This window comes from Lissotriton vulgaris, chromosome 1_1, assembly GCF_964263255.1.
Source record: "Lissotriton vulgaris chromosome 1_1, aLisVul1.2, whole genome shotgun sequence".
NCBI lineage: Eukaryota > Metazoa > Chordata > Amphibia > Caudata > Salamandridae > Lissotriton > Lissotriton vulgaris.
The window spans coordinates 387002563-387021838 of NC_141685.1; the positions used below are offsets into that span (position 1 = coordinate 387002563).

Below are 19276 nucleotides of genomic sequence, written 5' to 3' on the forward strand. Positions count from 1 at the left end.
TCCAAACACTTCCCCTCTCATTTTTCTACCCTTCCAATGTATATAACTCAGAGGATCACAGGTGGGGACACCACCAAGAGTTACTGGAGGGTTGGGAAACTCGCCCCAGAGAGACCAACAACTACCCCTCACACAGGGGAAGACCAACTGAGTACCTCCCTGGTTACGGGGATGAGGCTGGGTGGGAAACCGTCACCAGGAGGAGGAGGGGGGGTGGTGGCTATAGGAGGGGAATTCCCGGGCCATATAGAACTCATTACCCTGCCTTTCTACAAACACAAAATCGATATAGTAATTTGGATATGGTAGATTGACAGGTGGCTGGAAAGGGGAATGTTGCCTCCGCAACCTCCCCAAGTGGCAGCAAAACACTTACAGTTCCTAGACTTGACAGGAATATATCTATACTGGCGGATTCATCGACAGTAAGCTCAGGTGAACCGATACAGACTCTAGGCATGATGAACCTTTCCTCACCCACTGCTACAAGCCCATTGGGTTTGACACATCCCTCCCCAAACCACAGGGCCCACCTCGAGCCCATCGACATCGCCGTGAGCCTGCCACGTGCCCATTTACAACACATAACAGTAATTTTGTGGAATGTGGCAGGGCTCTCTAATAAATTAGACTGTGTAGAGTGGGGCTCCTATATCAGCTCTAAAAATTTAATACTCCTACAAGAAACCTGGGCCCGAGAAACAATAGATTTACCCGGCTTTGCCTCTTTTGCTAAAACAGCCAAGTGGGGGGGAAAGGGGAGACCATCTGGGGGATTAATGATAGGAGTAGCAACGGACCTAGGCTGCCAAGCCTCCAATTTGGAGACCGCTTCTGACGATCTGTTGGCTGTCCTACTAGAATGGCCTGATTCATCGAAGCTACTAGTTGTTAATATCTACTCTAGGCCGACTCAAATGCACAAAGAGTCGTCCACTATAGATGAGCTAGCGAGGTTCTTAGAGGGCATTCCGTGTGATCTCGCCTGTCTGGTAGGGGGCGATTTCAACTCCCACTATGAACCTCTGCCTGGATTACGTGATGGTCCCTCCCTAGATGAAGATTCCTGCTGGCTCATACCAGAGACGGCGGCACCACCCCCCAGGGCCTGGACTCCCCTAGCCCTACAAATAAACGCCCTTACTCTTAATCTTGGACTCAGGGCATGTAACGGCCGCTGTAATTCGGATATACCAAGTAATCCCACTTACAACAAACCTGGTAGTGAATCCAGACTTGATTATATCATGGTCAAAACTTTTATGTGGCCAGCAATAGTCGATTTTAAAGTGTGCCCAAGATCGGATAGTGACCACAATTCCCTGGAACTAACCTACTCCCTTCCCGGGAATGAGGAAATATCACAGGGATCTGGCAAAGACAAGTCGGGCCTCCTACTCGAAAACAATCGTAGGAAAGTTAGGTGGGAGAAGCTGGCTAGCAGCGCGGACAAAATACCCCGCCTTTATGAAAGGCTAATCCCATTATTGGAGAGTGCCTTCCATCTAGGCACTAAAGGCCAAGATGAAGATACCAGAGGAGAGCTAGCACTAATACACAAAAACATCATTGACTCCCTTGAACAAGACTTGTTCACAAGCTCTATGAAAAGGAAGGGATACAAGCCAAAGACCTCTTGGTATAACGCCTCGTGTAGGAAGGCCAAGGCCCATTTGCTATCTGCCATTAAGGGACGCCTTAGCAGGGAAGAAATCCGTGATAGGAGGAATAAGTATAAATCCCTTCTAGTGAATGCTAGGGCGGAATGGGACTACGACTACTGGGAGAACCTCGTGAAAGCACTGTCAACCAAAGACTCACGTAAATTTTGGCGTGTAGTAGCAAATGGCACGGTTGAGTTATCCTCAGCAATAGAGCCCAACATAGCTCCTTCAGTATGGCAGGCCCACTTTGAAGCGTTGTATGCAGAGGGAGGTGGGGATCTCAGTAGTGAGAGACCTCAGATTGCACCCACCTTCTCAGGGGCCGCATTTACTGAAAAAGAGGTGAGGGAGGCCATCAAAGGCCTAGCTGCCGGAAAAGCCCCGGGATTGGATGGGGTCCCGGGGGACCTGTTCAAACAGGAACTAGGGATCTGGGCACCGTACCTCACATTAATATTTAATGCCATCCAGGGGGGAATGACTGTGCCCGATACTTGGAGGGGAGCAGAGGTAGTCCCAATTTATAAAAAGGGATCCCCCCTGCTCCCATCCAACTATCGACCGATCAGTCTGATTGACATATCCCAAAAACTTTTTGGCAGACTGATCTTAAATCGCTTGCAAGCGTGGATTCAAGAAATGGATATCCTGTCCCCATACCAGGCAGGATTCCGGGAGGGTGTATCCACTACAGATCAAATATTCAGGCTACACCTGCTCTATTGGAGAACAGCGGTAATCGAGGGCGGCAGTCTGTATACCATCTTTGTAGACTTACGCGCCGCCTTTGATTTGGTGCCCAGAGCAAGGTTGTGGAGAGTCATGGAAGAGCTGAATGTCCCCGCAGATATTTTGGCGATTCTGATGAGGCTCCATTGTAACAACTACGCCCGCGTAAGGTGTGGCAAAGATGGCAAACTAACCGAAAGGTTCCCCGTTCGCAGAGGTGTAAGACAGGGTTGTGTGCTCGCACCCACCCTGTTTTGTATCTTTGTGAACGGGGTAGTTGCCCACCTAAATAGGATCGCCAATTCTGACGCCCCAAAGTTGACTGGCAACAGGGTGCCTGCAATTATGTTTGCAGACGACACCCTGTTGCTGTCTAAATCCCCGATGGGGATCCAACGCATCTTGGATGGCTTCCTAGACTTTTGCTCTGACCGGGGACTGGAGGTTAATCCCCAAAAAACAAAATTCATGATTCTAAATCCCAACTCCCGAAATAGAGCCCCCCCTAAGCTAGGCACGGTTCAATTAGAACGAGTGCATAATATTGAATACCTGGGGATCACTATAAACGAACACTTAACTTGGACGTCGCACCAGGCCAAAGTGACCATCAAACTGGCGCAGTTGGCGGGTGGCACTTTGCGCCTGGCAAATAAATCAAGTTATCGACCACTTACCCCAATTATTCACATATACAAAACACAAGCCAGGGCAGGGGTTACATATGGGGGTGAGTTGTGGGGTTATACTCAGCATTCTAAGCTACAGTCCACTGAGAATAAATTTTTGAGACAGGTAGCTGCCCTCCCCCAGAGCACCCCATTACTACCACTCAGATTAGACCTAGGAATCAAACCCATTTCAGAAGAGTTAGGACTCAAACCCCTGAAATTTTGGAGGCGTTTGTGGTGCAGCCCAGACCTGGTTACTTATAGAGAGGAACTATAGGAATTTCTGGAACTGCGGAACATAAAGAGGATTCCTTGGCTGACTTATGTCAAGGGAAATTTCGAGGAAATGGGTTTCCCGGAACTATGGACCGATCCTTCTAACTCATGTACCAAGATCCCAAAAAAGGTACTCGCGAGTGCCTACTATGCCATGATGCTCACTAGAGCCTCTAATGACACTCGAGAGGGGTCCCTGACAAGTTTATTCCTGAAAATGAAAGACACCTATTCCTTCGAAAAAACATTAGATGAGATTGCCCCTGCACTAACAAGGAAATTGTTCTTACAATGGCGCTATGGATGCCTTCCTCTAGCTTCGTTTACAGCGTCCTGGACATCATGCTCCACCGTACCATCTTGCCCAATGTGTGCACACCCGAAGGAGGATGACATGCACGCGGTCTTCTTCTGCAAGGGTTACGAGCGGAGCAGGAAATATTGGTTAGTTCCGATGCTCAGGAACTTGGGATTTAGATCTTACCAAACCGCTTATAGAGTCTTAAATTCAGACCTCTCTCCTCCCGTAGTTTTTGCACTTTCAAAATTTTTAACTTCGCTGTGGTTCACCCGAAGTCGAATGATGAAAAGACTGGTATAATGGACACCATCAGCGGTTCTTTCCCCTGTTTTACTCAATATTTAAACTAATTTTCTTAAATTTGGATCACATTGTGTTTAATAACTTTTAATTGTACATATTGTTCTGCATCTTTTATGATCTGTGATCGAAATAAAGATTTTTTGAAATGAAAATGAATGATCCTGGATAATCGTTGCTTTTCGGCGCATTGCTGGCTCCAGAACCCGGCATCTGTCAGCCAGATCAAGAGCAGGAGCTTAGGGATGCGCATAGTGGTTTGTAATACCCGCTTTGCGTAAACGCGTCTCCCTCCGCGCCATCATCTCCTTTCACATTCCTGGAACATGTCTTCCATACCTAGTATCGTAGGGGTAGCTATGGGAACAAGCGGAACTGTCGTAATGACGCTGTGCATTATCTTTAGGGGGCTGCTATGAGAATGGTCTTCTGTGAGGACAGACATCGAGCCAGCACGCGCGCAACAGGAAGGCGGAGCTGGAGTAAAGAAATGAGAACATACCGCCGCGCCCCTCCCTCCTACACACACACGCGCACCCGGGGAGAAATCCTTGACATGAACACGTGTTACTACTCCATTGTCGCGGCGTGCCGCTCACATCTCAAGGGTGAATGCGCGTGACGTTCTTGCAGGCGCTCGCCTTTTCTCATACTCGTGCTGTCTCGCTCCAGGTGTGATTCTGAACTATGAGGGCTCGTCGCCACTAACCACTAACGAGCATTTGTAGTACTGATTAGCTCTTATCAGGCCTCGTAAGTCCCCCCTCCTTCTGCGACTTTGGCATTTCAGGTGCTTTCAGAGCAGGTGGAGCTGCCAAACATAACCCCATGGCCACCTGTCTTTGTGGTGCCTTGCAGTGAGGGGCTGGTTTTGCAGGGTGCAACAACGCCCCTAGTGGTGTTTTGAGTGTGTTGTGTTAAAATATCCCGCTGCCATGCCTTAAAGAGGGGCCGGTCCTGTCGGGTCCCAGACCCTGCAGTACTTAGGCAGTCCTTCTCGGACCCTGGCAAAAACACTTGTCGACTTCTTAACAATAACGATACAAACCCTTAAAATCCATGCCTCTGATGTACTCCTTGTTTACATATAACGTTTTATTGAATCATGAATTCCCTAAGATTCTTTACTTTTCTGAAGATGATGTTTTGCTGTATTTTTTCATGCAATTTATGACTCTTGTATTGTCCAATGTCTGAGTGAGTTCAGGTTTTGTGAGTGTTATAATGGCAGGGCATGACTGAACGCCCTTAAACTGAGCCAGAAAGCAGTGGGAATTTCTCACAGTGACGGTCAGTGAGTTATAGAGATCTGCAGATTAATGCACATCCAAACTTTGGCCTCTGTGCGGAGTGTACAGGTTGCATATTGGAGAAAAAGTTGCATATGTGAGCAATGTCATTCTGGAAAAGTGTGAGCTATGTAGATGGAGGATTTCGGGGGAATGTGCGGAGAAAAAGAGCACAAGTATCTAACAAAGTGAGAGACTGCGGAAGGAAAAGGTGAGAAGGGAAGAATGGAAGTGATTTGAGACACTCTGAAGACTAAAACCTCTTGCAAAGACCTCGGTAATGTTTAATTCATAGTTACATGTTTTCAGAATGGAAACATTTTCAATTTCATTATTAAAATAAAAGTTTTGTTATTATTTTTTCTGCTAAAGCTAACAATCATTGTCAAAGCCAATAAGTCAGGCTTTTTTAAAATATACATGTTTGTTGTTCTGTGACAAGCCTGGGTGCAATATTTGCAAAATCCCAGACAGGCACTCAAATAAGGGTCAGGTGGCACACTGTGTGAAGTACGGTATTTTAGTTAATACATATTAAGCCACGCCCTTAGTATAAAGGTCGTGCCCGTTGGTAAGGATTCCCAGTTAAGCTTCTTTGGCTATGCCTCTCGTAGAGATTCCCCACATGCCTTTCGCCCCATTTAAAGCATTGGCTGCGTCATTGGTTCCTGCAGCATAGTGCTTTATTCTTGGTAGTAACTGTCTTGGAGCATTGCACTTTGGTGTATTTTACCCCAGTGTTGTATGACGTGCTCTGTGCCAGAATGATTTGGCGGTGGTGTGTTGTATCATGGTATTTTGAGACAGGACATGGTGGACTGTGTCAGATCTGTTGGGTCATGGTCACAATGTTTTACGATGCTGCATATAATGGCCTCTTTTTTTGTGCTGCGGCATGTTCTGGTGAGGTCTACTGAAGCTAATGCTGTAAGTTGTGTTCAGTGCTTAATTTGAACTATTGGTTGCAGATGGAGCCACAAGGTCTCTTTTTGTGAACTGCACTTTTGGTATTTTCACACTTTGACCAAGAGAAAGGCAGAAAAGGGAAAAAGATGGAGGAAAGCAAATATAGGAAAATAGTGACAGAAGGAGAAGGAAGGGATGAAAACGAACTTAGAAGATAAAAATATAGGGACAAGGAGTATATGGTGATGGATGAAAGAGGCAAGGGGTGGAATCAGAACTAGACAACCTTGATATTTGCATGCCTGACATTCAGTAGCGCCTGCAACTGATTTCTGAGAAAAACCTTTGTCCCCAGCACTAATTATTTTATACATTAGGCAGTGGTTGTGCTGTGACATAGTTTATTATGCTATAACTGTGTGTTATTGCTCTGTATGTTGTAGCTTAGTGTTGAGGTTTGTTGGATCCTGAAGGAGTACACAGTAGAGTGGTAGTGGTATGTTGTTTCATGTTGTGGCATAATTTGTGATGTATTTCCGTGTGGTGCCCTTTTTAGGTTTTGCCTGCACAGTGCTTTGTTAAATCTATTGTATTTAATATAAATCGTAAAAGGGGCATACATACCGCCTCCTTGCTTTAGTTGCTTTTCATTGGTTCCTGCACTTTCCACGTACTTTTCTTCTATGTCTATTGGCTGTATAACTATTTCCTGCATATAGCAATGCTTGCTCCTGTGTTGTTCCTTGTTTGCGTCCCTTATCAGTTTCACAAACCTGAAGTACTGCTTCCATCTGTGTTTCTGGAACTATATTCTTTGGCATTGGCCATCTTTCCCCTTCCTCTATCGCTCTTGCACTGGCTGCCGAGTGCATGTCTCTCTACACTTAGTCTCTGTCCCTCATGTTGCTCCCCCACCCCTTTTCCCTCCTCCCACGCACCACTTCAATTACAACAATCTCCACATATCCTTGTCTCGACCCTTGTCAATTTGCCGCCTTCTTGGAGTCAGACATTACTTTTAGAACCCCTAACTGGTAGCCTGCTTCATATTATGGTGTTTAGAAGACAGAGTAAACTTGCAATAATTACATTTCGTAAGGAAATTGGGGGGAGGGGTTTGAGTGCAGCCTACGTTACAGATGTATTTGGTTGGCTGGAGTACTATGCAAAACCTTATTTGCCTTGCCACGGATGTAATTACAGTTAGTTCACCCGCTAAACCTGTGTAACATAAAACGTAACTCATAACCAACAGAATGGACTACGGACATACCCTCTATGTCGGGATCAACAAATCTCAGCTCCGCAAGCTCCAGACCATACAGAACACTGCAGCCAGACTCGTCCTGGGCATTCTTTGACAAATACACATCACCCAACACATACAAGACCTCCAATGGCTCAGTTGAAAAGAGAGTAGCCTTCAAGATGCTCACCCATGCCTACAAATGTCTCCACAACACCAGACCTCAATATCTCAATGAAAGAATCTCCTTCCACGTATCCAAGAGAAACCTCCAATCCGCCGACCTCGCTCTCACTGAAACCCCTCGCATCTGCAGAGTCTGAACTGGTGGAAGAGCCTTCTCCTACATCGCAGCAAAGACCTGGAACAAGCTCCCGATCAACATCAGACGCGCTCCTTGTCTGCACATCTTCAGAAGGACCCTCAAGACCTGGCTCTTCGACTGACTGGAGCTGCACCACCCTCCCCACCCAGCGCCTTCAGACCCTCATGGGTGAGTAGCGAGCTTCACAATTCGCTGATTGATTGTGATTGATTGATTGATGGTGATGAGGCTGCGGTGAAGATAAAAAAGGCATTTGGAGAATCAGCCCTGTTCTATTTGTGCATTCTCAAGCACGCTACCTGCATACCTATGTAAACTGACAAGCGTTCCCATGCGCATACACCCAACAGCCTCCAGGCGGTTTTAAGTGAAGGTATGCACCAAACTCATGCATGACCACAGGGGCGAGCAGCTCTCTCTATCAATTGGTCTGGGGACTTTCATCTAGGCGGTGTAGTGTGTGCAAGAGAAACAACGTCCTCTGTACGTAACCTAGACACCAGGTCTTCAGAATGCTTTGATATCAGAACCCGCTAGCTTAAATAAGACGATTCTAACAGATACTTTACACATACGGTTAGTTATTTTGGAAATGTCTTTGCTATTAAGTAGAAAAACATAAACATAGAAAACTGTTGTTAATGCCAGAATCGTATTTGCAGTAAGCCCAACTACAGTGCAAAATAGCGCCTCCTATCTTGGAAACAACTAAAGAGCAGAGAGGGGCGTTTCCAAAAAAACTGCATGTTTAAATGCAAATCATGGCTTGAATCGACATGAACATCCTGGACATTTTCAGTGGATGAGTTTTCATCAGAGAAAGGAAAGTTTCTGAAAAAAACAAATTGATTGTCTTTATTTGGGAACGTTATTAGTATACAGACTAATAATGTTTTGTTAGGCCGATATTTTTCTACAGAAAATTCAGTGTTATTGTTGAAATATACACAGTACGTTTATCCAAACAACAAATTTAGTGTCTCTAACATGAGTATTGCTTCGTTTATTTAAATATGACAATTTGGGTCTCAGTTAATTTGTGCTTTTGTAAAGAACTGAGGTTGTCTTTTTTAGTGTAGCCTGCACACCGCATGTGCTTTTCTTGTGACATCTATTGTACTCAATATATCTTAAAAGGGACTTACATCTCGCCTTCACTTCTAATTGGTCCTTGTGCTTGCCACTTTATTTTTTCTCTGTTTCTATTGGTTACAGACTGTTCTCCCTTCTGTTCTCTCTGCAGTCTCCCAGCACCGAAGTATTCATTCTCATCCGCTTTGCTGGGTGGATTTTCTTTCCATGGTTGCACGCATTTAAAGCATGCTTTCTGTCAGCATGTTTTTGGCCTTGTCCGATGACTGCATTCATTTCATGGCACTCCCTAGTCCCCGGGCTCAAGTAGGGACACACTTGAGTGCTCCCTTTTACCCGTTTGCAGCTGTCTGAGGGTTCGTTTGTCTGCCTCCGTCCCCTCTCATTTGCATCTCTTCCTGCAGGAGTACCCTCTCGATAACCGCGCGCACTTTGTTTTCAGAGAGGCTTTGTTTCTGTGCGATTTTTGGGCTCCCCGATGAAAACTTGAGAGAGCCATCTGCCGTCCTCATCTGTGAGTCAGCCAGCACAATAACCTAGAGGGTTGCACGAGCATCGCAGTACATTTTAAACGCCTACATGGACTGTGCCTCTTACCTCCGTTGAGTAGCAGCAGCAGGCTGCAGCTGTCTTCCTGCAGTGGAACAATTACATCCAGTAAGGGAAGGGGCCTGGGATTCAGTCAGTGCTTGAAATGGAAAAATAGAAGTGCATGTACTCTGTACCAGAGTACATGCTTGTTTCTGAGAAGTGCTGGTACTCTCCAATTAAAAGTGTAGCTTTTCTCTTCAGAAGTGCTGGTACTCTCCCTCTCAAATAAAAAAGTGCCAGTACTCCGTACTGGACAGTACCGGCCCATTTAACGCACTGGATTCAGTAATAGCACAACTGTTACTCACGGTTTTTGGGAATAGCAGGAATGGTAGAAATAGAGAGTTGAAGACACGTGAATCGCTGATGAAATGCTGACACAAGCCATTTCCTCCCATCAGAACTTTACTCTGCTTCAACTACTGAAGCAGTACATTCTTCTTTCTCTGTATCGGCTCCCCGTCCCAGCTCGCCATGCCAGTGAACCTAGTAACCAGCCTACAGCGTATAAAATAGAAACACCTGTAAAGTGGCCCTCTTTGCCGATGCGTTTTCTCCATTGCCTCAAAGACTCTGTCCTTCAACTTGGACACCAGAGATCCTGATGCTGGGTTATTTATTCATCTTTCATTCCTCACTCCGTACAGCCATTCCTCCAGGCTGTGTTAGCACTCCCCGCTCTGTGTTCTCCCTTCGTACTTTCATGTATCCTTCTACAGCCTGTTCTTTATCACTTTGCCCTGCAAGCTGTCTCTTTGCCCTGTGAGCTGTCTCACCACTTAGCAATGTTAGTGTCTGTTATGTATTCGTCTGTGATTAGTGCACACTTTTAGCTAGTACTTCCAAATCATAACACTCTAACATAGTTTCAGTAGCTTCTTCTTAGAGCCACTGGAATTATGTGTCAGGAAAGGCCAAATTATGTGGCAAGGTTGAGTAAATTATGCAGCAAGAAAAGGTAAATGATACAGCATAATGCTGTAGACTTGGCAACAGCATTACTTCGTTATTACATAATTTTTAAACTTGATAACACTTTATGGGTCTTGGTTGCATTATTATTAATTTAACATTCAAATATACCTGTAAGCAACAGAAAGGTGATCAGTCCATCTTTGCAAAGATCCTTTCACTGCTTTGCAACATGTCTTCGCATTTTTAGTAACTTTTGAACCATTTGAATGGTGCAGCAGGTGCAGTGGCATCAGGTCCAAAACTTGTCAGAACGCCTCTAAACTCACAATTTTGCTATTATATCAATTAATTATATTATTTCCCTCTTTAATTTTTCAACATTTTGATATTTCATACCCTCACTATACCACTAGTAACCACAATATATTGCCTTTTTGTACATAAACAAGTCATAACACTTTAACAGACTTTCTGTAACTTGTAAGTTACAACAAAAAACACCTTATTATTAATCACATAGGTGAAACATAATGCATTTACCAATGCTTGTTCATAGGGTGTTGTGCCATAGTCAAATATCAAGTCCCGTAATGTGTTCCGTTAGTCTACCCATGAAACTGCATGATGGAAGATTGAAGCCGCGTGCCACGGGAATGTCTCCAGCCTCAGGTGCACGAGGCAAGTTAAATACATGCCCGAGTTGTATCTTCCAGCTTCCCCGGCGGGTGTGCTCTGACAGGTGCTGCTACGCACCCTCCCGGTTCCTTGTGAGCGCGCACAATTCGACCGGTTTACTTGCCTTGGAAAATTGCCCGCAAGGAAACATCATTACAGAATCCATCGAGGCTCGTAGTAACGCCACGTCGTGTAAGAGGAACGCGTGGATGCCCCGGAATAGAAAATCGATACCACTTCACGCCGCCTTCACCTCCTCCCGTTTACACTCGCGCGCATCGACGCCTTCGATCAGAGCATCGTCCCGTGAGCGCGGGCGTTCTATGCAGGTAAACTAGCCATGTGGTTTCTAGGCAGTACAGACACAGTTACCAGACCTGGGCTTACGCGAGCTAGCCTAATGCATTATGGGTGTTGCAGTCTAACTGTGCGTGCTTCAACTGTGTTACATGTGCCGAAATCAATGACATGTAAGGGTAAAGTTCAGAACTGGAGTCAGTGGCGTCGTTTATGACGGGAGTGAGGGTGTTGTGCTCCACGCCCGTGGTTCCAACACAAAGAGGATGATATTTTGCTGAAGTGTTACAAAGCAGCGCGAGCGTGAATACGTCTAGACTCCGGCGCAGTCCGCGCAGCTGGCAGATTGGTGACTTGCAGTGCAGACCATGTGATGGAGGTGAGCCGCGGAGGGCAGGACGATGCGGATGGACGAAGGAGGAACAGGACCCTGCTGAAGGGATATTCCAATGTGTAAGGGACTATGGGTGCCAGGGTGGGTGCGACCCGCAAACAGAAAGATTGACAAAGATGGATGGATGGATGGGCTAGCAAAGGGACAGGCATAGATAGGTGAGTTAGGACAGGTAGATACCAGGGTTGGGTGGGCGGTTCTGAGCGAGCAGAAGTGGAAGAGCTGAAGTGGATGGACGGACGGATGGATGGATGGATGGATGGATGGATGGATGGATGGATGGCTGGATGGATGGATGGATGGGTGGGTGGGTGAATGGATGGATGGATGGATGGATGGATGGATGGATGGATGGACGGACGGACGGAAGGATAGATGGATGGATGGATGAATGGATGGGTGAGTGGATGGATGGTTGGGTGAGTGGATGGATGGTGGGGTGAGTGGACGGGTGGGTAGATTTGGCTTTTTTGAGTTGGAATGGATGGCGAGCAGTATTTTAAATAGGCAGGTACTCTCCGCTACTGAGTACCTACACTTCTTTAATTTTACATATTCCTGAAGCGCATTATCCCCTATGTATCCGAAAACCTAGATGCAGTCAAACATCAAGCTCACCAGACAACTCAGAAAATAGTTGCTGAAAATCTACATTCAACGCATTTATAATGAATTTCATATGTAGTCAATCATAAATATCCGAGGGCGATAAATAATGTTACATATTCAAATTCATTTTAAGTGTGGAAGAAAACACAAGGAACTGAACAGAGAGGACTTTTCCCCTCTAATATGGGGGGCAGGGCTGGCTTAAGGGCGATGCGACCAGTGCAGCCGCACATGGTGGTGACCTAGGGAGAGGCAAAGCACCTTCTGTTTCCTTGTGTTACCAGTAGTATATAGGCAAAGAAAAACAAATGGCAAGATAACCAAATGATTAATGTTTCTGCTGGAGAGATATTGCAGTTTTGTCTAGTGACAGTTTGACTCATCATCAAGTAGCGCAGAGGGTAAATGTGCCTGCTGCAAAGAACGTGTATATGCAGATCACAGAATGGTAATCCTCATTATGTGTAATATTTCCTACAGACTGACTTAACACAAGTATGATTCATTGCCTCTGTATAACTGTGTGTGATAAATCAAAAGAGATGTATGTGAGGGAGGGGCTGTGGAGTGATGAGTGGCACTGTTGGAAGGTGGTAGTGAGGGACTCTGTGGAGAAGGTGATCATTGAAGGGCGTGGGGGAGCCTAAAAAGATGTTCACACCAGGCACCACTAAGTCTAAAGCCGGCCCTAGTTGTGGGAGCCAGCCCTAGGACAGTCTGCTGAGAAATGACTGGCTGCAGTAAAACAAAGTTAAAGCTGTCTTCTTCGGTCAAAGTATTTGTGATAAATCATGCACGAGCTGCCCACATTAGAGATTTTCAGTGGCCATTCCACACGTTCACAAGAATGTTGTTGATTCGACAACTACCCCCTTTCTAGGGCCTGATTCTCAAAACCCACTGTAAAAAAAGCTGATCAGTTGATCCCATGTGGTATTTCAATATTTGAAGCAATTTTTCAACTCTTAACATATTCACAAACATATCCATCAACATTCATAGATTCCTGTGTGTTATCAAAGGCATGAAGTGTATACATGAACATTTCCCAATTGATTTTTGTATAAATATGCTGAATTGTTTAAAAAAAAAAAAACATACACATGGTAAGGGATTGACGTTTCAGAATAAGGTACAGTGCCAAATGTGTATCAACCTCACATGAAACATTTGTTAAGGCAGCAGAATTGCATGCAATACGGTTCATTTAGTAGTGTCCCATGCCACAATGAGCATGTTTACTCTGAAAGGTTGTAGGTATGGACTTCTCAGTGTGTGGGAGCCACTTCTGAGCCCCTGTGAAATTCCTACTGTTGGGGCTATCACAGGAGGAGTTGTAAATCTGTAGTGAAATCGTCATCAATAGGGGACATCAGGGAATGGGATGATGGGGGGATCTCCTCAGCCTACAACGTCTCCCCCGTTCCCCCCAAAGGATACAAGAGTGCGCACATTGTCTACGGCGAGCTGAGCATGTCTTGGACTGTGCGAGGGGCTAGCATGTTGTTGTCACCTGAGTTTGTGTTTGCAGTAAGTTAGGTTAGGACTCTGTATCTGCCTCTTCCATTCTCACTGTACCTGCAGAAGGATCCGACTCTGGGTGTTGATCATTTTGAAAATCATGTTTTCTAGTGTCCCAGTAAGCAGCTAAAGGGATCTTGCATAATCCTAAGGTGTCTTCTTTATGTAGCACAGTGTTCTCAGCCTGGGCCTGTACTTGGAGCGATTGTCTCCAGGCAATCAGAGGACAAGGCTGGGTGATTATGAAGATCTTGCACTTGATGGAAGAGTCTGCACATAGCAACCTGAAGCCAAAGTGCATGAGCATATGACATTTGTCTTCATGCAGAACCCCCTGCTGCTTATATAACCCCTCTCCATTGTCACAGTCAAAATATACCTTCTCCTGGCTTTGACAAGCAAATATCAGCATGCAAAAATCAGCATTTGTTCCCTATGGCTTTGACCAGCAAAAATGCGCATTTGTTCCCTATAGCTTTAACAAGCAAAAATCAGCATTTGTTCCCTATGGCTTTGACAAGCAAAAATCAGCATTTGTTCCCCTATCGCTTTGACAAGCAAAAATCAGCATTTGTTCCCTATGGCTTTGACAAGCAAAAATCAGCATTTGTTCCCTATGGCTTTGACAAGCAAAAATCAGCATTTGTTCCCCTATCGCTTTGACAAGCAAAAATCAGCATTTGTTCCCTATGGCTTTGACAAGCAAAAATCAGCATTTGTTCCCTATGGCTTTGACAAGCAAAAATCAGCATTTGTTCCCCTATCGCTTTGACAAGCAAAAATCAGCATTTGTTCCCTATGGCTTTGACAAGCAAAAATCAGCATTTGTTCCCTAGGGAACAAATCACCTACAAGTGTTGTTGGTACAGGAGTTCCCGCTTCATGGTAAACATTTGTGTATCAACTCACACTATGTACGGGGTAAAGGAATACAGAGGAAAATGAGGAGTACTACTTGTGTTCTGACAATAACCCTCACTCACCCTAGGGTGACATGCCTCGTCACAGGGTCCCCTCCGCACACTGGGACCACAAGGTACCCAGTGTGGGCTACAACTCTCCCATAGGAAAGGCGCAGGGGTGTCCTACAACACCTATAGTACTACTTTTGTGTATCCCAGCCCAGAGTGGCCGACTGCACGTGCAATTGTTATCCTGACTTAATACTGGCCCCAGTGTCACTCTAATCAAGTTTGTGCACAGAATGCCTTTGCTATCCCAGGTAATATGAGGTTCAGAACCTGATCTGTGGCCTGGCGGGGTGCACAAAGCATGCCCACACAATACGCACAGAACTGCTATCCATGCCCTGGGGTGAGCGCTTGTGGCAGGGTATCATGTTTTAGGCATCTTTAAAGTGACTAGACCTTTTCCTCTGTGCCAGGGAGGGTGCAATCTACTGACTCCTCTCTTACATAGTTCCACTGTTATGTGAATGCTCAAAACCTTGCACTGAATTTTTTTTGCACCTGTTGAGTAAATGTGTGTGTGCAGTGAATGTGCAGCACATGCATGGTAGAAGGAACTTGTGTTGTATGAGTCTGAGTGCTGGCCCAGGAGATCCGTTTTAGATGCCCTTAGTTTAGCATGGCACAAGAGAACAACCTCCCCAGTAAGTGGAGTTGGAACTCTGCCCAGGCCTAACTGTGGGCAGAGGCCCTAATTAAGTACAGGTGTAGATTACTTCAAATACCCACAAATCATTTTAATGTCTTTTGACCCCTGGTGTTTACTCAGCAAAAAGTCATAAGTCTATGCAGCAGGCTCAGCTATGCATTCTAGTCACGTGTTCCGGTTTACCTGTTTGCTGGTGGCGCAGTTCTAGCAGTGCAGCAGGTGCAGTTCAGGAGCCAAACCTAGCAGCAGCGGCTTCCCTTCTTTGGGGGCCACAACAGTAACCAAATGTTGGAGCAAAGACTCCTAGATGAAGTTTGTCTGGGAGGCCTGTGCAGGAGCACTCATCTTCACCCGGGTGCAGGAGCCCTCATCTTCACCCGGGTGCAGACAGGTGCTCAGGCAATGCACTCGCGACCTCCGGGCCGAGTCACCTGCACAGGTGTCTCTTTGGAAGTTGTGATCTCTGGGTCCATCAGGGCCTTCGGCTTCCATGGTGATGGCTCCTCTCCCTGATATTCACAGCGGCAACACTGGTCTTGCAGGCCCAAAGAGGATTGCCAAACGAGATGGTTTCTCTTGCAGAAGTTTTGGCGCAGGTTATACAGGAAATGATCAGAGAGATTGGTTGTCCTTTTACAACATGGGTTGCTCCTATTTTCTTTCTCCGTGGTAGTTAAGCTTTCTCAGGGAGAAAGAATACTTAAAGGGAGGTGTAGCGCCTTACTGAAGATCATAACGGAAACTACAGCCCTGTAGTTGCTTTCCTATTGAACTGTGTATCATTGAGTTTTGCTGTGAGAGTAAAGTGCTTTCTTCATCTAAAAGATAAGCACTAGGCTAGAAATGTGCTATTGACTCTGTAAGTTGAGAGCGCTTTACATGAGCACCAGTTGCGCTACAGAAGCACACAATCATTTTTGTTAGGCACAGGAAGATTAAGTGGTTTGCCCAGAATCACAGGATGCTGAGCCTGAACCTTTGTCTCCCATACTAACTCCTTGAGATGCCCTAACCTGCTCTTCCTTTCTATTGTGAGAGTCAAGTGCGGAAAGGGCTGTACCAAACTTGCCAACTTTGAGATAAATCGCATCATGTGAGTGAACAGTGATTAAAGGAGCAGGATTAGACAGGAGATGGGTTCTTCAGCCCATTCCCCGCATGAGGCATGAGCAGGCGGGCAACAGACAGGGGGCTGGGCTTTGTGCTGAGCACAAACCCTCACCTAAACCTCCTCCTAAAAAAAAGCATCCTGGGCTGCTGCTAATTCAATAGATGTATCTCCCAGCATGTTATATCAGCTCCTCACAGGGGAACCTGCGAGCAGAGCCGGCATCGTGTGATACATGGTGGCCACATGTATTTGCAGGTCTGCTGTACCTGGCCCCGTGTGCAAAGCCATAGCAGGACAGACGCCAGGACACCATTGGGAACCAACCTCAACCGCCACAGTTGGGGCCCAGAAGTCTCTCTCTGCTCTGTGCCCCCCTGAACGCGTGCTTACAGCTAGCATGTGAATATCAACAAGCAAGTCTGGAGGCATCGACACATTTTTAAGAGCATTTCAGTGAAAGCACAATCCCACTAAACAGGAGTCTGTGGCAGTCCTGAAAGTACATTTCCAAAGTTCTTAATGTCTGAATCCAAATGCAAGTTTCTTGTGGAAGAGTCTATGTGAACTGGTCCTAGGATTAGCAGAGCCAACTACTGGAAATGAAAGTTCGTATTTTTACATATGCTCTTTATGAAGCACACGCGGAACTGTGCTGGAATCAATCAATATATCTCCTATGAAGGAGTCTTAAGTCCCCAAATAACCACAAGCAAAACTTTCTATTGTTGGCAGCCACGTGTCTTTTTCTCACATACACAAGCACAGCCGCTTACAAGCCATATCGACACCTACAGGAGAGAAAGACACAATACTCTGTTCAGCCAATCATATTTTATTGGCTGTAGAATGACAAAGGGTTCAGTTAGGCACAGTGCGTGCAAATTATCCCAAAAGGAATATTATTCTAGTGATCTACCTTAATGGATGTATCTGATGGCCAGTTGGATTGGGTGAGCTACTCTCCCCTTCCATGCTGTATGGAAACTTGCAATGTGTTAAACGAGTCTAATACGAGCAAATTTGCATTGGTGCAAAGTGCAGTACACTCTTAATTAGGGGAAGCTGTGCTTAATTTGAGGCAGTTGATACGTTGGGACTCACCACCAACATTTACTTTGATCCAGAGCAAGAGAGAGAAAACCCCAAAAGTGTGAAGAGACAGAGGGAAAACAATAACAAATGGGGAAAGCATGGAGGAAAAAGAACCTGCTGGAGGTGGGTAAATGGGCAGGGAGTGCCTGGCTGTGGATTAAAGAAGCATGAGGTGGAATGGTGAAATACTCCCTTCCTTCACACTCAAACATCCTCCTTATTTGCACATTTCCCGAGGTCTAAATGCTCCCACAAAACCATGCCCCCTTTCCAGTGCACCCTCACTGCAAACACGTTCAGCTGTTAAACCAGAGTTACTGAGGCGTCCCTGCCACTGCAGTAACTGCAGGAGCACACTCTAGGAAGCCCCCTTCGAGAAGAGCTGTGGTGCTGGGTCTTGAAAAGTAATGTCAATGTCAGGTTTGAGCGCACGAGCCAAAAGCCATGCGAGGCAACATTTAACTTTTTAATCTGTAACTCACACCCCAGTAACTGTTGAACATGTAAGCACTAGTACCTACTATCTTTTTTTTCTTATGTAATTTACTTCGCTCTATTGTAAAGCGCTCTGACACCTCTGGGTAAGGTAAGCGCTATATAAAAACGCATAAATAAACCATGGACTAACTGTCTGGTGCCCTGTCTCTGCGCACCCAGTTCCGCAGCTCTCGCCCGCACCCCCGCTTACCTCAGCCACCACATGTAGTTGTGGTCGTAGGGGAAGTAGCTGTTGGGGTCGTCGCAGCAGTACTTGTTGTCCCTGAAGCCGCAGCAGTAGACGGCCCCCACCTCGCTGTCGGCGGGCGCCCTGGGGCAGCTGAAGGCGCTCACCAGCACCTTCTCCGCGTTGGTGTAACTCGTGCACTCCGCGCTCATGGTGCCCGGCGGGGCTCGTCCAGGTGTAGGCAGGGTGAGGGGTAGCAGGCATGCAGCGTCCCCCGGCTCCACGGACCGCCAGCAGGGGGAGAGGGATGCCAGCAGCCGTCAGTGCATGCTCGAGAGGCGCAGCGGAGTAAGGCGGGAGGCGCGCCGAGAGCAGGTAACCAGTAACGGAACTCAGCGCCAGGCAGAGGCAGCTCTTACGAGGTGTGTGGAAGGGGCGTGAGCCTGCCGCATGGCCAGTCCTACTGCCCCCCTCCACCACTGCCAGGTCAGAGGAAGACACCTCCCTCGAACCTGCCCGCCCTGCCCCTGCCGCGAAGCCGACGGGCGCAGCTTCAAGGCGCTTCAGTGCTCCACTCAAACCTGCCTACACTGCAGGATAGCAACGGACGCAGCTTCAAAGCGCTTCAGTGCTCCACTTAAACCTGCCTACTACCCTGCAGGGTACCATACCGACGGGTGCAGCTTCAAAGTGCGTCAGTGCTCCACTTAAACCTGCCTACTACCCTGCAGGATACCATACCGAGGGGCGCAGCTTCAAGGCGCTTCAGTGCTCCACTCAAACCTGCCTACCCTGCAGGATACTAACGGACGCAGCTTCAAGGCGCTTCAGTGCTCCACTCAAACCTGCCTACTACCCTGCAGGATACCATACCGACGGGTGCAGCTTCAAAGCGCTTCAGTGCTCCACTTAAACCTGCCTACTACCCTGCAGGATACCATACCGAGGGGCGCAGCTTCAAGGCGCTTCAGTGCTCCACTCAAACCTGCCT

General features: G+C 46.6%; 1 protein-coding gene and 1 non-coding gene across 2 annotated transcripts in view; both read right to left on the reverse strand.

Annotated features, from left to right (window-relative positions):
• Nucleotides 1-18652, reverse strand: part of SHISAL2A (shisa like 2A) — a 552893-nt gene extending 534241 nt beyond the window's left edge. The window contains exon 1 of the mRNA XM_086936192.1: nucleotides 18310-18652. Within this exon, the coding sequence (XP_086792318.1) occupies nucleotides 18310-18497 (188 nt within the window). The 5' untranslated portion in view covers nucleotides 18498-18652. The remainder of the gene's footprint in view (nucleotides 1-18309) is intronic.
• LOC147747225 (RNase MRP) lies at nucleotides 7956-8225 on the reverse strand. Its single transcript, XR_015300455.1, has one exon.
• Nucleotides 18653-19276: the final 624 nt, after the last annotated feature.